The sequence below is a fragment of the Protomyctophum bolini genome, assembly GCF_963924005.1.
Source record: "Protomyctophum bolini genome assembly, chromosome: 8".
Lineage (NCBI taxonomy): Eukaryota > Metazoa > Chordata > Actinopteri > Myctophiformes > Myctophidae > Protomyctophum > Protomyctophum bolini.
Genome location: NC_137869.1, coordinates 9,687,514 through 9,709,771, shown reverse-complemented (window position 1 = coordinate 9,709,771; position 22,258 = coordinate 9,687,514). Strand labels below are relative to the sequence as shown.

General features: G+C 43.8%; 1 protein-coding gene across 1 annotated transcript in view; it reads right to left on the bottom strand.

Annotated features, from left to right (window-relative positions):
* Window positions 1-21,611, bottom strand: part of LOC308320426 (phosphatidylinositol 4,5-bisphosphate 3-kinase catalytic subunit alpha isoform-like) — a 46,115-nt gene extending 24,504 nt beyond the window's left edge. The window contains exons 1-11 of the mRNA XM_080770818.1: window positions 21,355-21,611; window positions 20,888-20,965; window positions 17,460-17,629; window positions 15,165-15,333; window positions 14,184-14,310; window positions 11,992-12,201; window positions 10,173-10,267; window positions 7,814-7,969; window positions 6,303-6,551; window positions 5,901-5,986; window positions 5,474-5,579 (exon numbers count right to left, since the gene is read on the bottom strand). Coding sequence (XP_080626944.1) covers window positions 5,474-5,579; window positions 5,901-5,986; window positions 6,303-6,551; window positions 7,814-7,969; window positions 10,173-10,267; window positions 11,992-12,201; window positions 14,184-14,310; window positions 15,165-15,333; window positions 17,460-17,515 — 1,254 coding nt within the window. The 5' untranslated portion in view covers window positions 17,516-17,629; window positions 20,888-20,965; window positions 21,355-21,611. The remainder of the gene's footprint in view (window positions 1-5,473; window positions 5,580-5,900; window positions 5,987-6,302; window positions 6,552-7,813; window positions 7,970-10,172; window positions 10,268-11,991; window positions 12,202-14,183; window positions 14,311-15,164; window positions 15,334-17,459; window positions 17,630-20,887; window positions 20,966-21,354) is intronic.
* Window positions 21,612-22,258: the final 647 nt, after the last annotated feature.

Below are 22,258 nucleotides of genomic sequence, written 5' to 3'. Positions count from 1 at the left end.
GAGAGGATGGGAGAGGGGTCAAACAGGATGACGTTCCCCCAGGCCAGGGGACAGTGCTCCTGTGGGGAGGAGAGGATGGGAGAGGGGTCAAACAGGTTGACGTTCCCCCAGGCCAGGGGACAGTGCTCCTGTGGGGAGGAGAGGATGGGAGAGGGGTCAAACAGGTTGACGTTCCCCCAGGCCAGGGGACAGTGCTCCTGTGGGGAGGAGAGGATGGGAGAGGGGTATGGAGGAGCTGTGTTTACGTGAAGATTCTCTTAAAACACAAACACTGCCAGCCAGGTACTCGTTAATTAATTATTCAAAAACCAGCAGTGTTTTTCAGTGAAACTCTTATTTTGAAGGTCCACCCGAGCCCGAGACGTGAACCGGAGACAGGTTCTGTTCTTTAGTTATTATGGGCCATTCAATGAAGCTTGTTTTGACCAAAAACTCAATCTGTTGCTTAGCAACCTAGAACCATGCATACAGTACGTATACAGTATCATAAACCACTGAATATACCACATGTACGTCATCGGCGCTTAATTGCTGGATTAGACTTCCGGTAACGCCTTTCCGCTCACAAAACTCAATGAGGAAAACCAACCCTGTCAATGAATCCCGTTCCCGATAACATCTTAATCTTTAGGCTTTGAGTCTTCACTAAGAGGCAGCCGTGTAAGTAAATCATTGACACAGAGACAGTCAGACAGAGTAACATGACGACAGCTGGTCAAAAAGCACCTACTTATAGCAGGCACTGGAACCGAGAGGCTATAGCGTAGAAGTGTTTATCTTTAATTTATGGTGAGGCATGAAAGAGCATCCGCTACCCCAAGCTCATCGCGGCCGGCGGGTCAAACCAGGTGAGAACAGCCATGACTGTGGTGTCAGTTACAGTATCCATGCCCAGCGTAGACGGATGAAACACACACACACACACACACACACACACAGTCTCACACACACACACACACACACACACAGTCACACACACACTTCTCTGGCTATAGGTTTTCCCTGCCAAAGAGGAGGCTGATCGATCAGTCCGATCAATCAGCCAGGGTGTCTGCTAACTAAGGCCCCATAGACACAGAGACCCGCATGCAGACATACTGTACTTTACTGAATGCACACACACACACACACACACACACACACATCTCACTGCAGAATAAGTGAGTAGAGAGAAAACTAAAAGCCTTCCTTTAACACACACGTTATTTCCTTTTTCCCCTCACTGTATATGTTTCTTTTCCCTTTTTGCTTCCTTTATGATGAATTCCTGTTCCTTTGACTATATGGAAGTGTCCATTTGTACGTCTCTTAATGTGTTGATGAATTGAACATGGTGGACCCTCTTGTAAACAAGTGTAATGCGCTAAAAGCTTTCCTTTAACTGTTAAATGGGGGAGCATAATTGTGTATTACTGTGTAAAACGGTGTGACTATAAGCTCTTTGTTATTGAGATGTCTCTCGGTTCCTCCTGGAATGTGAAAGGTGTAAAATGTTCTTCAGAGATGAGTCTTTATTGTAAAGTCTTTGCAAGACAATGTGTGCGATGTTGTGAATATGCGTCTATGCGATGCGATGTGAATATAAAGGAAGACATTATAGAGATTTTCTCATTTATTCAGAAATGTATTGTATTAAAACTGTATGCAAATCCCTAAGTTTTATGTTTGACCCAAGATTGAAACCCGGGCCGGTCCACACCATACACCAGCTAAAATGTGGTTATTGAACTTTATCAGCAAGTTTAAATGTTTTCAGACTGTTGTTTGTTCTAGATGTGATGGTGCAAAGCTATAGAGATTAAGACCTACACGTATAGAGACCAAAAGACACACTGTCATATGGCTCTGGTACCGTTTCACTTTTCATCTCTGTCGTGTGAGGACGTTATTATGTCCAAAACATTTCAGGATTCAATTTTTTTTTAACCCATTCTGACCGGGCACCCATTTTGGTGTTAGCATCATGTTATGCTTTACCTATTGAAAAATAGCAGATCTACAAGCTCATATCGCGCCACCGAGTGGCGCGATACGAGCTTGTAGGTCTGCTATTTTTGAAAAATTCGAAGAACGACTGACATTTTTAGAATCTGATCTCAGGTCAGAATGGGTTCATCAGACCAGTGTGTGTCCAGTGGAAACCTCGTATGAATCTGATCTCAGGTCAGAATGGGTTAAATAGCTAAAGTAGCAGATCAACAACGGGCTCAAAATGCGTCGCTTGGAGCTCGTGGATCTGCTATACTTTTGAGTGTGACGCCGTAGTATGATCAATCAGTAGGGCGTTAACCCATTCTGACCTGAGATCAGATTCATACGAGGTTTCCACTGGACACACACTGGTCTGATGAACCCATTCTGACCTGAGATCAGATTCTAAAAATGTCAGTCGTTCTTCGAATTTTTCAAAAATAGCAGACCTACAAGCTCGTATCGCGCCACTCGGTGGCGCGATATGAGCTTGTAGATCTGCTATTTTTCAATAGGTAAAGCATAACATGATGCTAACACCAAAATGGGTGCCCGGTCAGAATGGGTTAATTAATGTACCAGCAGTAAAACACGAGAGGTTAAAGTTATAGAGATAAGGAGGTTTCTGCCCGACGACAGCGTTATAGAGGTTAAAGGGATTTAGTTCCTTCGCACTTGAATGGAAAAAATCCTCTCCGTCGATTGTGTTTCTAGGCCGTCTGACACCAGTGCCCCTGACCGATTAGTAATTAACCCATTCTGACCGGGCACCCATTTTGGTGTTAGCATCATGTTACGCTTTATGTATTGAAAAATAGCAGATCTACAAGCTCATATCGCGCCACCGAGTGGCGCGATACGAGCTTGTAGGTCTGCTATTTTTGAAAAATTCGAAGAACGACTGACATTTTTAGAATCTGATCTCAGGTCAGAATTGGTTCATCAGACCAGTGTGTGTCCAGTGGAAACCTCGTATGAATCTGATCTCAGGTCAGAATGGGTTAAACAGAACCAAAGATGATACCATGGATGGCACTCATTCAACAAGGACACACGCACACGCACACGCACACGCACACACACACACACACACACACACACACACACACACACAGACACAGACAGTCACACACACACACACACAGTGGATGGGTTAGCAACGTGTCGGTGTTGAATTAATCCATTTAGACCCGAGTTAAAAACATTCACTTTGAAAGAATATATATTTAAAGATTTGCGCCACATTTTTACGATTTTTCAAAAAATTGCAGACCTACAAGTTCATAGCGCGGCACTCGTTTGCCGAGCTATGAGCTTGTAGATCTGCTATTTTTTCAATAGCTAAAGTATAACGTGATGCTTGAAACACCAAAAGGGGTCCCCGCCCAAAATGGGTTAAAAATAACATCGTGAACGTGATCTGCTATGAGGTGACTTGCGGCTGTCTTGGTTTACTTAAATTACTACCACTTTAAACCGCACGATACCAACCGTTTGTCTGTCTGTCATGTGAGAAGCCTAAATATCCTGCATCCTTAGTAACAGACTCAGTGGTGAAAAGTAAACTGACACTGAAAGAGGCTTGACTGTCAATACTCACTGTCTGTCAAGGTGGCCGTGGCCAGCCTAGAAACCACTGGGCCCTTCAACCTAAATTCACCAATTAGAAACGGCTGGGGATGGCCTCAACCTAAATTCACCAATTAGAAACGGCTGGGGATGGCCTCAACCTAAATTCACCAATTAGAAACGGCTGGGGATGGCCTCAACCTAAATTCACCAATTAGAAACGGCTGGGGATGGCCTCAACCTAAATTCACCAATTAGAAACGGCTGGGGATGGCCTCAACCTAAATTCACCAATTAGAAACGGCTGGGGATGGCCTCAACCTAAATTCACCAATTAGAAACGGCTGGGGATGGCCTCAACCTAAATTCACCAATTAGAAACGGCTGGGGATGGCCTCAACCTAAATTCACCAATTAGAAGCCGCTGGGGATGGCTTCAACCTAAATTCACCAATTAGAAACTGCCGGGGGGATGGCTTCAACCTAAATTCACCAATTAGAAACTGCCGGGGGGATGGCTTCAACCTAAATTCACCAATTAGAAGCCCCTGGGGGATGGTTTCAACCTAAATTCACCAATTAGAAACCGCTGGGGATGGCTTCAACCTAAATTCAACAAATAGAAAATGCTGGGGATGGCTTCAACCTAAACTCACCAATTAGTAACTGCTGAGGGATGGCCTCAACCTAAATTCACCAGTAAGGGGCCGTACATGCTTTTCTTGTACAACCATGGTTGTAAAGATTTGTAAAGATTTTATTAGCCCCTTGAGATGCAGCATCTCAGTACACAGATAAAGACAATACACACACACACGCGCGCACACACACATATCGGTGAATGTGCTATAACTGATTTAAAAACATAAACAAGGTGAGTCAAGATGTAAATGAAGGGAAGTCCTAAAGCAACTGAAGGATGAAATCGATCTAAGAGATAGATGAAGATTATTCCAATCAAATGGGTATGAAAGACCTCCGTCCAACCACCTATTTTAAAGTAAGGGCATTGTAGATGTCTAAGTGGATATGATGAAGTAGACTGGGCCAAGTACTGCTTCAGGTAAGGAGGACACTTGAAATAAATACTTTTATAAATGAAGAGAAACCGATGTAAATGCCTTCTTGGTTTAGGCCGCAGCCAGTTGAGTGAGTTGTACATGAAGCAGTGATGAGCATCATATGGACATCTCAATACAAACCTGCAACGGGAGTTATATAAGCCAGTTGATTGATGAGTTGGACCTGAACACGGTGCTATAGGGGAATAACCTCAGTTACTGTTCTTGCATTGTTATCCAGACTGTAGCCTATTACATTCACTAGTATTTTATTCACCGCCTGTCTACGTCATTACAATGTTGCAGTCGGTCACTATGCAGTTCTAAAGCGAGGATCTAAATACGTTAGAGTAAACTTTGTGTTACATGACACAACCTGGCAACTTGCAAGCCGTTTCCTAACATAGGGTACGAAGCTTACAGCTAAAAGGAAAGGAAAGGTACTATGTTTACCCAGGGTAACTGGACTAAGCTCAATAACTTGTTTACAGCCAGGCCCTGCTCATAGAACATTTCATGGTAGGGGTTCAATGCCGGTCCGGGGATACGAACTATAGCGACCTTCCGATATCAAGACCGCTCCGCAAACCGTTCGGCCACCGCTGAGAGACCATTTGGTTGTACAGTTTGTGGCAAAAGCTTGTGAAAATCTAAGAACCACACAGAAGAAAACCCTTTACCTGTACTTTTTGTGGCAAAAGCGCTCAAACAATCTACAGGTTACAAGTCTGTAACTCTGACAGTATACAAAATGGTTCAATTTGTATACTGTCAAAGTTAAGGAGACCTTGAGATCCATTGGTATTAGCCCCCTCCTTAGCCCCCTCCTTAGCTCCTTAGCCCCCACCTTACCTCCTTAGCCCCCTCCTTACCTCCTTAGCCCCCTTCCTGCCCTTGACAGAGCAGATGGAGAGACAGAGTCTGGCAGCACGCGGGATGTCTGGGATGTACATGTCATATGTCAGCCACTCATTCCACCTGCGCACAGACACACACACACACACACACACACACACACACACACACAGAGAGAGAGAGAGAGAGAGGGGAGAGACAGGCATGAGGTGAAACCATTGTTTAGAACAGCGTTTCTAAAATTAACCACATGAAGCCTAGTGTCCCTGTTCTGGTGCTAACATGCTGCCAAAAATAGCTCTACTATCTAATCACTATAAGGTCAACAAGCTCACAATGAGTGAAGACATGTTGGTGTACAGGGAAAAGCCCTGGGGGATCTCATGCAGTGTGTGTGTGGGGTTTAAGTGGATCAAAGGGACATGGCGTTGACTGAAGGATTACCTGGGGTTGGAGCACGGCACTCGCTGGGTGTTGACGTTGTCACACATCTGCTCTCCTCCGTGGTAGATTCCTGTCCTCACGTAGATCTACGGGCGGGGAATAGAGGCAATGAAAAAGACTATACTGTACTACAGTCAGTCAAATGCAGTGTACTGTTAAATACAGTAGCATGCATGGACCGTGGAGTAGAGGTCTTCACGGGTCCAATTTGACAAACTCGGACCGAAAAAGAACCGGACAAAATGCCTCCCCGCTATACACCGACGCGTTTTGAGCTCGTAGATCGGCTATTTTCGCTACGGCAGTAATACTTACCTAGGGAGCGAGTGTGGAAATATAGTGGCCCTCTCCATGGTCGAAGTTGCCCACCCCTGGTATAAATGCTCTAGCTCTAGCGGTCACCTTGTCTATGTCTCGTATGTTGACGTTGACATACGTGGCGCAGAGCACGCGTATCCTCAGCGTGCCGTTGATGGTCCACAGCGACTTGGCGCTGACCTCGCCGTTCATGTTGTAGGCCGTCGCCGTGGAGATGCGGCGCGAGTACGACGGCATGACGAACGTGTCCGTGGGCAGCTGGGCGTACAGGCTGTCCTTCGCCATCAGCATCAGGTTAGGCATCCTGCCCAGCATGATGCAACTACGGATGTACTGGGGAGGGAGGGAGGGAGAGAGAGAGAGGGAGAGAGAGAGAGAGAGAGAGAGAGAGAGAGAGAGAGAGATTTTAAGCGATTGAAGGAAGCGCGGTACGAAACGGACAGTTTTAAAAATGTTTTGGAAAAAGCAATGTGAGTGTGTGTGTATTATTATTAATTATTATTTCGAATGCAGTGAGCACTAACTATGAGACCCTGCAGATCATGTCTGTCTGTCTGTGTGTGTGTCTGTCTGTCTGTCCCGCTGTTACACCACCCGCCCGCCACCAGAGGGCGCAGCTGTATCACACACACAAAATAAACATGCACGCAAAATAAAAATGAAAAAAGGTCTGTGTGTGTGTGTGTGTGTGTGTGTGAGAGACTGCCACAACAGCTGCGTTCGCTTCACGCGTTAACGCGTCTTACTGGTTATATTATACCTTTATTGAAAGGATAAGCCCCTTGAGATGTCACATCTCATTTTAGAGGGGGTCCTCAGTGTGTGTGTGTGTGTGTGTGTGTGTGTGTGTGTGTGTGTGTGTGTGTGTGTGTGTGTGCGGGTGCGTGCGTAATTTCAATCTGAAAATGTACAAATTCTACTGTTTTTCTTTAGTTACACATGCATAAATTAACCACTTAAATCCTAAATGCTTCATGAACTGAGATCCCGGATGCTATTTCTGCCACTGCCACTTTTGCAGATTTACTTTACAGTTTCAGTTTCTGACCACATGTTCATCTACCTTCTACTAGCAACCGTAGTAGCGATCTAGGAAACCTTTTCATCGTTGGCTGTCTCTAGGCTGCCTCTAGGCCAATGGGAGACTTACCCATAAAACCCATAGTCTGAACGACATCATAGCCCATACTCTGTAAACGCCACAACGTGAAGCCTTGAGCTGAGGCACAGGCTGCGGTACACAAACCGATGGGGTATTTCACCTCCGTATAGTACCTTGTACTGGCTGAAGGGGTATTTCACCTCCCTATAGTACCTTGTACTGGCTGACGGGGTATTTCACCTCCCTATAGTACCTTGTACTGGCTGAAGGGGTATTTCACCTCCCTGTAGTACCTTGTACTGGCTGAAGGGGTATTTCACCTCCCTATAGTACCTTGTACTGGCTGAAGGGGTATTTCACCTCCCTATAGTACCTTGTACTGGCTGAAGGGGTATTTCACCTCCCTATAGTACCTTGTACTGGCTGAAGGGGTATTTCACCTCCCTATAGTACCTTGTACTGGCTGAAGGGGTATTTCACCTCCCTATAGTACCTTGTACTGGCTGAAGGGGTATTTCTCCAGCAGGTACTCGTCGCAGCCACAGACTTTGAGGATGTATTTGCCCTGGTACTCCTGGACACACATCTTCAGCTGTTCCGGGGAGAGCAACATGCTGCGCGTCTTCTTACGGATGGCCTCTGCGATCACCTACAAGAGTATAGGACAGGAGGCGATCACCTACAACAGTATAGGACAGGAGGCGATCACCTACAACAGTATAGGACAGGAGGCGATCACCTACAACAGTACAGTACAGGAACAGTATAGGACAAGAGGCGATCACCTACAACAGTATAGGACAGGAGGTGATCACCTACAACAGTATAGGACAGGAGGCGATCACCTACAACAGTACAGTACAGGAGGCGATCACCTACAACAGTATAGGACAAGAGGCGATCACCTACAACAGTATAGGACAAGAGGCGATCACCTACAACAGTACAGTACAGGAGGCGATCACCTACAACAGTACAGTACAGGAGGCGATCACCTACAAGAGTATAGGACAGGAGGCGATCACCTACAACAGTATAGGACAGGAGGCGATCACCTACAACAGTATAGGACAGGAGGCGATCACCTACAACAGTACAGTACAGGAACAGTATAGGACAAGAGGCGATCACCTACAACAGTATAGGACAGGAGGTGATCACCTACAACAGTATAGGACAGGAGGCGATCACCTACAACAGTACAGTACAGGAGGCGATCACCTACAACAGTATAGGACAAGAGGCGATCACCTACAACAGTATAGGACAAGAGGCGATCACCTACAACAGTACAGTACAGGAGGCGATCACCTACAACAGTACAGTACAGGAGGCGATCACCTACAAGAGTATAGTACAGGAGGTAATCACCTACAACAGTATAGTACAGGAGGTGATCACCTACAACAGTATAGTACAGGAGGCGATCACCTACAAGAGTATAGTACAGGAGGTGATCACCTACAACAGTATAATACAGGAGGTGGTCACCTACAACAGTATAGTACAGGAGGTGATCACCTACAACAGTATAATACAGGAGGTGGTCACCTACAACAGTATAGTACAGGAGGTGATCACCTACAACAGTACAGTACAGGAGGTGATCACCTACAACAGTACAGTACAGGAGGTGATCACCTACAATAGTATAGTACAGGAGGTGATCACCTACAACAGTATAGGACAGGAGGTGATCACCTACAACAGTATAGTACAGGAGGTGATCACCTACAACAGTATAGTACAGGAGGTGATCACCTACAACAGTATAGTACAGGAGGTGATCACCTACAACAGTATAGGACAGGAGGCGATCACCTACAACAGTATAGGACATGATTTTACTAACGTTTATAACGTTTATATATATTTTTTAGTGGTGCAACCACTCCAAGGAGTCCGTGTTCACCTACCTATGTGTTGGTTCACCTATGTGTTGGTTCATGGGTCTATGTGTTGGTTAATGAGCACGAGTGTATGACTCTGACTACCAGTAGGGGCGCTGTTGTGCCATAAATAGAGAGGGATATTGCTGCAGCCTGCTAATGACAGAGAGAGAGAGAGAGGTGGGGGGGAATTGCACCACTCAGTTCACACGGGTGTGATTTTTTAATAATGCATAATCAAAGTCATGGTATATGTTTCATGTACCATTTGTTTTCATTGTGATAAGAGTAAATATGAACTTAAGGAATACTGTTAGTTTCACTGACTGAAGCCAGAACACAATCGATCGATTGTTCATTAAAATAAACATGCCCTGAAAATGCAGGTTTTTTTCAACCAAGGTTCATGTTTTAGGTTGTTATTAGAGAAAGTAAAAGATGAGTGTAATGGTTTTTTTCATTTGCTGCTTTCTTTCGTTTTAGGGATTTTAGCTGTTTTTGACAGGGGGGGCGGGGGCATTCGAGCACGGGGCTAAATATGTATTTCTTTAGAAAATGTTATAGCGATTTTTTTTATTATTATTTACTATAGTCCTACTAGACCCCAAGAAATTACATCTGGCCACAGAAGATCACGGGATCTACTGAATGTGTCAAACTGGCATATTGAGCCTATGACACACAGTGTGGCTTCCCCCCAGTAGGCCTCCTTCACATTCAGTAGATCCTGTGATCTTCTGTGGCCAGATGTAATTTCTTGGGGTCTAGTAGGACTATAGTAAATAATAATAAAATAAATCGCTATAACATTTTGTAAATAAATACATATTTAGCCCCGTGCTCGAATGCCCCCGCCCCCCTGTCAAAAACAGCTAAAATCCCTAAAACGAAAGGAAGCAGCAAATGAAAAAACACCACAGAAACAGTTTAAACTTATTATCAGTATTAATTCTACTACCAGACCTGTTCAGGCACACAGTCATGGTTGATCTTCAGAGTATACTTCTGTTTGTCGTTGTTTGGAGAAACAATCACCCAGATCACTACTATGATCTGACCTGCAGACACAGACACGAAGGAGATGAGAAATAATTATATTAATACTAGCCTAGCACTTTTCTTAAAGATGGAGTGCCAGAATTGTTGTATTTTTCCAGTTTTTCATGTGTGTATGAGGTGACAGTACTTCATTAGACACCCTGGAGTTGTTTTTATGTGCAATGGTGAATTAACTTTGTATTTAGGGTTTCTTCCTGGAGGCTGAACCCTTGACAGTCCAACGGGCCAATGAAATAAACAGTAATATAGTACTACCACACTATCAGCCCCTCCTCTAAGCCCTCCCCCTTTATCATACAACTACAGCTGGGTGCGGCTTTAGTTCAGGTGGATCACCACCCACCAGGCAAACCAGGCATACTTAATGAACTGGTGGGCGTGCCCACATAAAAACAAAATTTTTACAAATACTGTACACTTTTTGGAAAAAAATTATACCTCCTTATATAACAATAAGACCTGGTGATCATGTTTTAGGGTGGAAAAAAATCGTGGCGCTCCATCTTTCAATCAGCTTCAAGTTGTAAAATACAAAGAAACAAACAAGCAGCTATATCCATTAACACCCGCAGCTCATTAAGATCAGGACTCAGCACATTTCACAAAACGGCATGAATAAATAAATTGATAAACCTGCTGTGGTATAAAGATGGAGGAAACAAAAAATGTGTTTGCTCGTCAATTTCTCTGCCATTTGAGAAAGCTAAGGAGAAAAATTAATCAATAAAACTACATTGTGTTGATAGCCAAACAAAAGAAAATCTATATCTCTGACTGTGACTGTAATAATGATGACTCTAGGCTACTTCTGAAAGTATATTGTCTTACGATTACAATAAAACATGGATCAATACATTGATTAACTGTTCGGGAGGCTAGTTGGCTCCAGTGCCTGCTGCTTATTTACATTGCTTCTGCTCTCTTTGTCTTTGGTTTACTTTTTCTAAGTAACAATCAAGGTTCATGAAAGGTAGAAACGTTTGCAGGTCCGCGTCTAGATTGAGTAAGATCAGAGATTTAGTCGACAAATCTTCGGGTGATTTTGTTGACAAAAATGTATTTTGGCAGGCATCGATGGCGTCGTAATGGCTGATTTTACACTGAGTTGCATGCTGAAAAAAGCAAATCTATAAGCTCTGCAACGTGTTGTGAGCCTGTAGATCTGCTATTTTTTAGAGTGCACCACCCGAGCTCAACCAAACATCAAATGACTTGTCATTCAGTTACACTGGATCTCTTCTCCACTAGTCCCTCCCTAACGTTTTAGTCTAGTTTTTTTTTTCTCGATTTTATCATTAAAAAAAAGGTAGTCGACAAACATTTTTCCGCCATAGTTTTAGTAGAGGAATGTCCCGCTGGAAGGCTGTGGCAGTGATGTAAATAGGTTTAAATGTAATGAGTCCCGGGATGCAGGGATTGTCTTTTAGATGAGTCCCAGGGACATTTTACGAGTCCCACTTCAATGACGTTAGGAGTCATATTTTGCCATTTTTACAAATTTACAAACCATTTTATATGGTTATAATGTGGTTATATTCAAGTAGAAAACATAAAAATAAATTATTATTATAACTAAAGCTAGCAAAATAAACTAGAAAAAAAAACAGTACAGTAGTGCATCCCGTGGATGCAGAGGTCATTGTTTTATTGCGTCCCTTAACTATAAACTGTGTTTTGGGATGCAAAATGCACCCTACATATTTTAATCTCTGCTGTGGTCTACCTTTGTCCAGCTTGCTGTAGAAGTGTTTGGGCAGATCCTGGCCTGACTCTATGTTGGGCGGGTAGACGTACATGGCTCTGCTGTGGGGCCCGTTGGCGTCTCTCAGCTCCACCGAGTCCTTGCACACGCTGAGGATGTTTCTCCTGAAGTCCTGGACCTCGGGGTCCTTCACCAGGTCAAACTCACACACCGGCATTCCAATGGCGAAACCTAGACACGACACACAGCAGCACAGTACACGTCAGGGTGGGTTTAACCTATATACACGACACACAGCAGCACAGTACACGTCAGGGTGGGTTTAACCCTATACACGACACACAGCAGCACAGTACACGTCAGGGTGGGTTTAAACCTATACACGACACACAGCAGCACAGTACACGTCAGGGTGGGTTTAACCCTATACACGACACACACATAGAGTTTTAACCCATTTTGGGCGGGAACCCTTTTTGGTGTTTGGGCTATTGAAAAATAACAGATCTACAAGCTCATAGTGCGGCACTGAGTGCCGCGTTATGAACTTGTAGTTGTAGGTCTGCTATTTTTGTAAAATTGTGAAAATGTGCCTCTCAAATCTTTGCTTCTGGGGGGGTCCCTGGAACAACATATTTTCAGATGGGGGTCGGCGGCATATTACATATCATTTTTGAGGTCCTTGACATTAAATATTGAGAACCACTGATATAGAAACCTGAGGTTTTTCAGAAAACAATAATAATTAAAAAGGCATTTTTTTAAAATTTCGACGTCAGGCCTAAATGGGTTAAAGGTGTGTACAGCAAACACACTACTAAACGACAAAAGTCAACACAAAAAAGCACTCGACAAAAAAACAAACTTGAAGCACTCTTAAGAACATATTTTGCTCTTACATTCAGGCCTTATTACTCAATATGGTCAAAAATGTGTTTTCTTCTGTGCTTCACATTGTTTTTGGAAGCATTTATAAAACACTGCAAAATGTGAAATCTCTTTACTTTTTTTCCAGTTCAGCTGCACAAGAAAATCCTCCCTGCTTTAGAAGCCATTAGGATTACACCGCGTTACGATGTCAATATCATCGTTAAGCTGTTATGCCAGCCAGGAGCCAGATACTAAATATAACTGTGGTTGTAGCTCTGCTACAGGGCTAGTTGGAACTGAATCTGAGGCCACATTACAACTAGGGAGTTCATACTGTTGAGAAGCTTGGAGAAGTATGAGCATGGAGTAATATCATTTGACGTCAGTGTTGCTATACTGGCTGTATTGTATTGTATTGTATTGTATTGTATTGTATTGTATTGTATTGTATTGTATTGTATTGTATTGTATTGTATTGTATTGTGCATGAGAGAATAAACAACTTGAACTTCAATTTAGGACGGTTCTAAAAGTCCTGACCTTAAGTGTTCTGAAAAGCTTCAAATATTTACCAAAAACAATTATGTTGCTAGTATATACTGTATGTACTGTATGCAACAACTACCCCAAAAGGGTTTCCCGCCCTGAAAGGTATAGTTACAAAAAGGGGTTCCCGTCCATAATGGGTACAGCAGCACATCTCATCAGATTGCATATCCCTTTGTTTGAAATTCCCTGCTGCAAGCTTGGCCTAACATTTTTTTTATCCATTTTTGATTACAGCAAACGTTTGATTACCTGTCACATGGTAGGTACCCATATTCCATGTGACAGGTAATCAAAAGTCTTACGCACCACTGAAAAAAATCTCTGTGACAGGTTTGTTGGTGGAGTAGCCGCAAACAGTTAAAAAAAAGAGCAGACCCGTGCACACCATCTTCACTTGCTCAAATTATGAGTAGAAACTTTCATTTAAACATGCAACGTTTTGGTACCAAGACGTAGGATGGCTGAGGAAAAGCCTTTGTACTGAAACTCAGCTTTTTCAAATTAAACCTTCTTCTGAATTGAGCTAGTGAAGGTGTCTATTCTTTGTGCGATGAGACCAGAAACGTGTCTATTCATTGTGCGATGAGACCAGAAACGTGTCTTTATGAGACCAGAAGCGTGTCTTTAGATGGTGTGCAGTGTCTATTCTTTGTGCGATGAGACCAGAAGCGCGTCTTTACCAATCTCTCTGTTGAGGATCTTCTCCTCTAGCTAGTGAAGGTGTCTATTCTTTGTGCAATGAGACCAGAAGCGTGTCTATTCTTTGTGCGATGAGACCAGAAGCGCGTCTTTACCAATCTCTCTGTTGAGGATCTTCTCCTCTCGGTTGCCAACGGGTTCGATGACCTTGAGAAAGGGCTGGAAGAGTCGAAGGTCGCACAGCCTTCTGGTCTCATCATAGAACTCCTCTCGTTCTGCTTCCTGCAGCAAACGACAAACACTTTCTTCACATTCAATATTTTCATTGAAGCAAAAAATAATAATACTTCCAAGATCACTGCAGATATTTAGTGCCAAAACATGTGCATAATACCCAGAGCCAGCTGCTGCGACATCTGAACTTCACTCTTAAGAGTGCCACTGTTAATTCACTAATCCTTCACCAGTGGCATAATCCTTTCAGTGCATATACTGAAGGCAAAACATTACCGGGCCATGAACCGGAAGTAACAACCAGCTGTGTAAAGTGTCTCACGATCGTTATTAACCCATTTCTGGGCAGGAACCCCTTTTGGTGATTTAAACATTATGTTATACTTTAGCTGTTGAAAAATAGCAGATCTACAAGCTCATAGTGAGCTTGTAGGTCTGCTATTTTTGAAAAATCGTGAAAATGCGGCACAACTCTTTGAATATATATTCTTTCAGAGCGAACGTTTTAAAACTCAAATCTTTGCTTCTGAGGGGTTCCTGGAATAACATATTTTCAGATGGGGGTCGGTGGCCAATTACATATCATCTTTGGGGTCCTTGACTCCTTGACATGACATATGGAGTACCACTGATACAGAAACAAGAGTTATTTCAGAAAACAAAAAAAAGTTTTAAAAAACATTTAGACCCGAGTTAAAAACATTCACTTTGAAAGAATATATATTCAATGATTTGCACCACATTTTTACGATTTTTCAAAAATAGCAGACCTACAAGCTCGTAGCGCGCCACTTGGTGGCGTGCTATGAGCTTGTAGATCTGCTATTTTTCAATAGCTAAATTATAACATGATGTTTAAAACACAAAAAGGGGTTCCCGACCAAAATGGGTTAATTCCCTACCTGTGTAACACTGACAAAGATGTAGGTGGCCTCCTCCTGCAGCAGGTGGTGGAGGGGGTATTTCCTGGCCTCCTTGAACAGGTCGTGTTTGATGGTTATGAGTGTCGCCTCGCGCAGACATTCCAGGGTCAGAATCATGCCGTTGGGCAGCAGGCAGTCAACCAGAATCCTGCAAATGTAGGCATTTAGCAGACGCTCTTAATCCAGAGCGACTTACATTATTAAGCAAGAACAAAAAGCATGGCAATACATCACATTATATAAAAAGTATTTATCATGAAACATGCGTAAGCTAAGAACGTAACAGTGGAATATCTATATAATGAAACTATACATATAAACTATACATATATACTATACTATGCTATACATATGTACTATGAAGTGCTATGACTACATAAAATGTAATTATAGTGCTGTCTACATGACATGCTATAAGTCTGTATCAAATGCTATCTACGTCTACAAAAGTGCTATCTAAGGGTGTAGGGTAAGTGCTATGGGCCATGATGGGAGTCTGAAAAGGTGGGTTTTCAGACTACGGCGGAAGATTGGGAGTGATGCTGCAACGGTTTTGACTGCAACGGGAAGTGCATTCCGCAGGGAAGCGACATTATATAGCAGAAAACGACTTTAATGGCTAGCCAGAACGTTGAACTACCGGGGACGAAAGACGACAGCAATCTTATTTTCTCATTCACTATTATCGTTGTTAGAAGAAAGAAGAAGAAGTAAACAAAAGAAAGGTCTAAGTAACCAACGAGATTACCTACATGCACACGCATGATTTTCCCATCAGGACACAATGGCTACGTTTACATGAGCAGTTAAATCCCCTTTTCATTCCGAATAGAAGTTCAATCCTATTAAACGTTGTTATGTAAACACCTACAAAAACTTACATCCGAATGAAAACGCTCGATGCGATCTAAAAACCATTCCGATGTCACTGGCCGGATTACTCCGGTTTTCAATGCGATTGAAAGAAATTTGACTCATATATACACTGCTTCGGATGTAAATTCATTCTGGTCTTTCTGAGCATGCTCCAAGGCGCTCATATCCAAGGCGCGCCGTCGGCGCCGAGGAGTTTGCACATAGAGCGCGTTATTTCGTTCCTTTTTTCAGATCCGAAATCCACAAAAAAAACGTGGAGCAGCAGCAGATGAGATACCCCTGATCTGTGTGTGTGTGTGTGTGTGTGTGTGTGTGTGTGTGTGTGTGTGTGTGTGTGTGTGTGTGTGTGTGTGTGTGTGTGTGTGTGTGTGTGTGTGTGTGTGTGTGTGTGTGTGTGTGTGTGTGTGTGTGTGTGTTCAACGGTCTCTCTCTCTCTCTCTCAAAAATAACGAGCGACGCGATACAATAATAATCATCAGTGTTGCGTTGCGTGCCCTGGCCGTGCTGTAGATACAAAGTATAGTAGTAGGCCTACAAATAAAAACGAGATGATCACCGTCCCAGCGGAGAAGCGGAGCCGCAGCGGGTGGGGAAAAAAAGACGGTAAACACTAAACATATATGCCCGCGCCGCCCCTATCCAACCAGCAGCCTCAAAGCTACTGCGGAATGACATGATGGGATTTCAAAGTATCGTCTTTCGTCTGTAATATGTTTGTATTGTTGAGACAGTCACAATGAATGAACTGCCTATAGATGGCGTAGTTTCACGTGAATTAACATGTATCATGTCTTCTATCACTTCTCCATATAAACACTCATTCGGAATGACCATTTCCCATGTAAACTCGCGGCAAAAAACATTACATCGGATGTATTTTATTCTGAAGTATTTATTCGGAATGATCACCCTTCATGTAAACGTAGCCAATGTTGTGTTATTGAAAACAAGCACTTCCAAACTCTTGAAACTTAGAAAAATAATCAAATGCAAAGTAGCTCATAACATTTCTGTGGTGGATTTTCATGAAACAAAAACTTTGCAGATAGAAAGAGGATAATTCAAGCTTTTCGTTTTTTTTTTAAATCATTCAAATGTGGCACAATAATATACAATATATATTTCAGGGCGAACATTTTTAACTAAAATATTTGCTTCTGGGGAGTCCCTGGAACTACATATTTTGAGATGGGGGTCCGTGGCCCAATAGAGATAATTCTGGGGGTCCTTGACATGAAAAAGGTTGAGCACCACTGACATAGAAACATAGGTTTTTCCAGAAAAACTTTTTTAATCGACCTCAGTCCAAAATGGGTTAATCAAATGCATGGTAGGTACAACATGGCAATAGGACACCACCAAAGTAGTGAGATACTGTACTGTACTGAGGTACTGTACCTGGGAGGCATCAGGTGGATGCCCCACAACTCCCCTGAGGACGGCCGGGGAGGCATCTTTGTCTGTCCCTCAGCTCACACACACAGAGACATCTTTGTCTGTCCCTCAGCTCACACACACAGAGACATCTTTGTCTGTCCCTGCCTCAGCTCACACACACAGAGCAGAACCTGAAGAGACAAGAAGAGACACAGCTGTCATTGCATTTGTGTGTTGAGGTTCACAGTGAAAACTAAGGGGTCTGTAAATACTGTAAGTACATAATAAACTTGTACCTGTATGTATTAGTCAGCCATAACCCCATAAACCCCATTTTAAAATATGCGATGTATGTCGCACAAGGTTCTGGCTAGACTGGTAAACCCAGGGACCAGGCTAGGTTCTGGGTAGCCTGGTAAACCCAGGGACCAGGCTAGGTTCTGGGTAGCCTGGTAAACCCAGGGACCAGGCTAGGTTCTGGGTAGCCTGGTAAACCCATGCCAGGCTAGGTTCTGGGTAGCCTGGTAAACCCAGGGACCAGGCTAGGTTCTGGGTAGCCTGGTAAAGCCAGGGACCAGGCTAGGTTCTGGGTAGCCTGCATACGCTGATATTAGATGAAACGTACAGTACTGTACAACTGCGTCAAAGACATTTCCTTGCGAGCTACAGTATGTGCAGGGCACACTGTGCAGCCACATCGTTATGTTGCCCCTTTCAGGGATTGTTGAATTCCTGAAACTGTCTCACACCAAATTGACTGAACTTCACTCTTCTTTGGCACTGTTAAATGATTCAAATGAACAGTTAGAAGAACCTGTCCTGTACCGTTTCCTACCTCCCCCACGTGAACCACATCAACAAAAACAGCCTTCTTTCACCTTAGGAACATTGCCCGTCTTCGGCCCTCGCCGACACCCTCTGCTGCTGAAACACTCATCCATGCCTTCATTACATCCCGGTTAGAGAACTGCAACAGCATCCTCCATCATGGCATCACCTCCAGTCCAAAGCCTCAGCTGCCCACCAGTACCCGCTCCAGAAACCATAATCAGTCCTCCAGAAAATCCTCGATCCCTCCAAGCAGGGATAGGAGACATTGGGTCCCATTTCTACAGTCTTTGGTTAGATATGAGCAGGAGGGGGGGATTGAACCCGATCATCTAATCTCACTCTAACCACAAAGCCACTGAGCTGGTTCTCCAATCTCCAATGTATGTACAAAGTACAAGCGCAATATAACGTATATTAAAGCGGAAATAGTGGTTTCCAATATTGGTTTTACACAAACAAATTACAAAGAAAACAATTGCTCAAGAGGACCTACTGTAGCAACTACACAAGATCACATCACACTAGGACCCAAAAAATACCCACCCCTTCTAGCTCTATGAATTGCAATATTGTATGAGATAGAGTACTGTATGTCTACACTTTCAGAAACACAGTATGCTTGTTCCCGGAGATGAAGTTCATCATTGTGAAGCAACACTGGCCAAAAATACTGCCTGGAAAAACAAAAAACATACTACCACACTGCTTTTGGTCGACAGGTCACTGAACTTTCTGCCAGGCACTAGGAAATATCTGGGTGTCTGGGGACATCAGTGGTTCAACTTTTTATCTGGGTGTCTGGGGACATCAGTGGTTCAACTCTTTTAGATACACAGCTCGGACTCATCAGTCATCACTGATTGTTGTGGTCATATGACCACAACGACACCAAAGTGACTCCATGGCCCATTGTGACACGATGGGAACAAAGTGTGTTGTGGACTGACTCAGAACATTATACAACGTTGCAATGTTTTGACATGAACCTCAGCCAAAAACAATGCTAACGCATGTCGTAATATTCAGAGGAATAACACAGGAATGAGAAGTCATTCTCTCAATGATTTACGTGGAGCTCTCGTCTTGTGCCCGGTATTTGAAATTGAGTAAACTCCCATGTAAGGCAGTCTCGATAAAGGAAGGGAAGGGAATTATCTAGCTGATGAGTAGTGACTCGTAGGTTGAATATGGCCTGCTTGAGACTGAGAGTGTATAACCTTCATGGACATTTAGAGGACAGCATTTATTTACACACCTGTGTTTAGCCGGTCCCTTCCCAACTGTTCTTCGAAGGGCTGCCTTGTGTCATAATGACGACAGCTGCCTTGTTATACAGAAGCGTATTGTGTGAACGCCATGGCTGTCTTGCATTCAAACAATGAGGAAACAAACAGTGTGGTGAGAAACGCAGTAAAAAGTCAACCTGAACCTTAACACAAATGATGAATTAAGGTTCTTAGGAAAGACTGCTGCCTGCTGTACAGTTTTAGTACAAGCAGAGGAAATGGGGTGGGAGGGGGGTGTATCTATTTGGTAATACAAGTGCTGAAATGTGTTGTCCAGCACAGAAAACACAAGTCGGTTCGGCCCTGTAGAGCCTACAATGTGACATCATTTGAGGTTCGGGGGTCCTAAAGTCGGCTCTTCGGTGCTACTGAAAACTTCTGACGTGCCGAAATCATTTCGGCACTACAGCGGTAAAATAGGAGTAGAATCGGCCCTTAGGCCATAGGCCATCTACGACTCTTCTCAGAAAACACTAACATCACGTTTATTCCTCACGCCCAATCACATGTATTTAACTCATGAGGCCGGTTCTACAAAATGCCGTAATTCTAAATCAGTAGTTCTCACACATTGTTTTTCCAAAAATGTTCAAAAACAGCAGATGTATAAACTCGCAGCACGGCACGAAGTGACGCGCTGTGTGAGCTTGTATATCTGCAATTTTTTTTAACAGCCGAGGCAAAAATGAAATGACACAGCATGCTTTCCCCTCCCGGTTTTAAATGGGTTAATATTGCGAGGTTGTGAGCAGGATGAAAACGTGAGGACATAATAAGGGGTAACTATAAGCAGGAGAATGGGATAAAATGTGTATTTTAGAACATAAACTAAATAAAAAGCTACAAACAACAAATCACCCACTGAGCCGTGACCCTGATCAGGATGCAGAAAATCCCGAGGGGGACCGAGGAGGAAGCTTTCCCCACAACACAGGATATGGGGTTGAGGAAACACTGGCCTAGAGACAGACACAAGTCCACTTTCAATGCTGAAATGCAACGATAAGCGAGCACTGGCAGGTTGTCGGTTGTCACGTCAAAAAGGAACTTAAGGAAGCCAAGGATCAGCTAAGTAAAACAAATAATATTAGGTGGTCAGTTGTTTCACACTCAACAACGTCAAAACTATCCGTCTAAACAAAATGAGAAACAATTATTTTTTACTTGGTCAGTGAAATTGGTTCGATGATGGTTTGTTTTCCATAAAGAGCTTCTTCTTCTTTTTGTAAGTACTTTTGCAGGCCAGGCAGAGGCAGGCACACTCAATGTTTTGTTTGTGTGATGGGGAGAGGAAAAGTGCATGGTGGTTTAGTGGAACTGTGTGATTATTACCTCCTACTTTGATGGTGTGACAGTTCCACCCTTCATGTTTCAGTCCATCTTCTCTTCACACTGTCACTGCGACAATGACTGTATGTTGAAAGAAAGAAGAGAAATATGTATAACAAACACACACACATCTCTATAGTTATTCACACAAGACAGCAAAGCTAGCTGGTTTGGTTCCAGAACCTATACTCCCAATTATCCTATTGTGAAACTTAAGCGACAAACCCAAACTGCCTTTGACATAGGCTATTACAATTCGACATGTTCAAAGTCTTTAATATTTAGACAATGGTTAGAATGGAACAGTATGGGGCTAGCTTGCTACATAGCTCAACAGCTAACAGCTATACCTTGGCATCCTCTTATTAAAGAAATAGCAGCACATCATCACATTCCCCTCACAAAAACAAACAAGTCCATCGCTAGAATAAGAACGATCATCATTTCCAACACTCGAGAGAGACACTGACCTTTCTAGTCTGGCGTGGCATCCACTCTGTTCCACTCCTCCACAGCGTGAAACGGCTCAAAAGATGATGTTGGTGGTGGTTCTGAAACGAAAACACCGTTGGTTTTAGAGTCAGCTAGCCCGGTTAATACACTGTCTGTACGGCCGGTTGGGTTGGGTTGGGGGGCTGCTGCTGCTGCTGCTGCTGGTGGTGGTGTTCACCGGCGCCAGTCAGCCAGCCAGCCAAGCCGCCCGGCGTCTCCCCTGCCGCCTGCTGCAACTCTCCCTCGGCGGACCGGACAGACAGATAGATAGATATATCCGTGGCAGTAGCCGGGCGTTACTCCAGGCGCCGGCGGTCCCTCCTCCTCCTGCCCCGTGCTGCACGGTCGGTCAATGACAGTCAGTCAGGTCTACGGACTGGAGGCTCGAACCATTTGGCGGGCGGGGGGCTCGCTCGCCTCGGGGCCGCCCGTCTGTGTGTGCTGTCCGGCCGGGGAGGATGTTTTGTTTTGACAGTGGCGACTGGCGACTGTGGCGCTGCGCTGCTGGGCGCAGCTAGACTGGACAACTTGTCCTCCTCTTGCGACAATGCAGCCACGCTGTCTGCGCGCTTCGGGCGCGCAGCGCGCAGACAGACACACCACCTGCACGTACACTACAGTACAGGGGAGATTCTGTAGTGTGTATATACATACTAACTAGAATTGACCGTCAAATTGCAATGTTTTCATCGTAGCTTACTGTAATAGACCAATAACCCCCCTCCTTGCACGTACGCCAGTGACGCAAGCTGTCTGGGAGATTTTGATCCATAATGTCAATCAAATAATTATTTATTGATCCATAGTTTTCTGTGCAAGTGCAGTTTCTGATGTAAGTGTCTGATATTACTGTCACATTTTGGCAAATGTACTACGTGTATT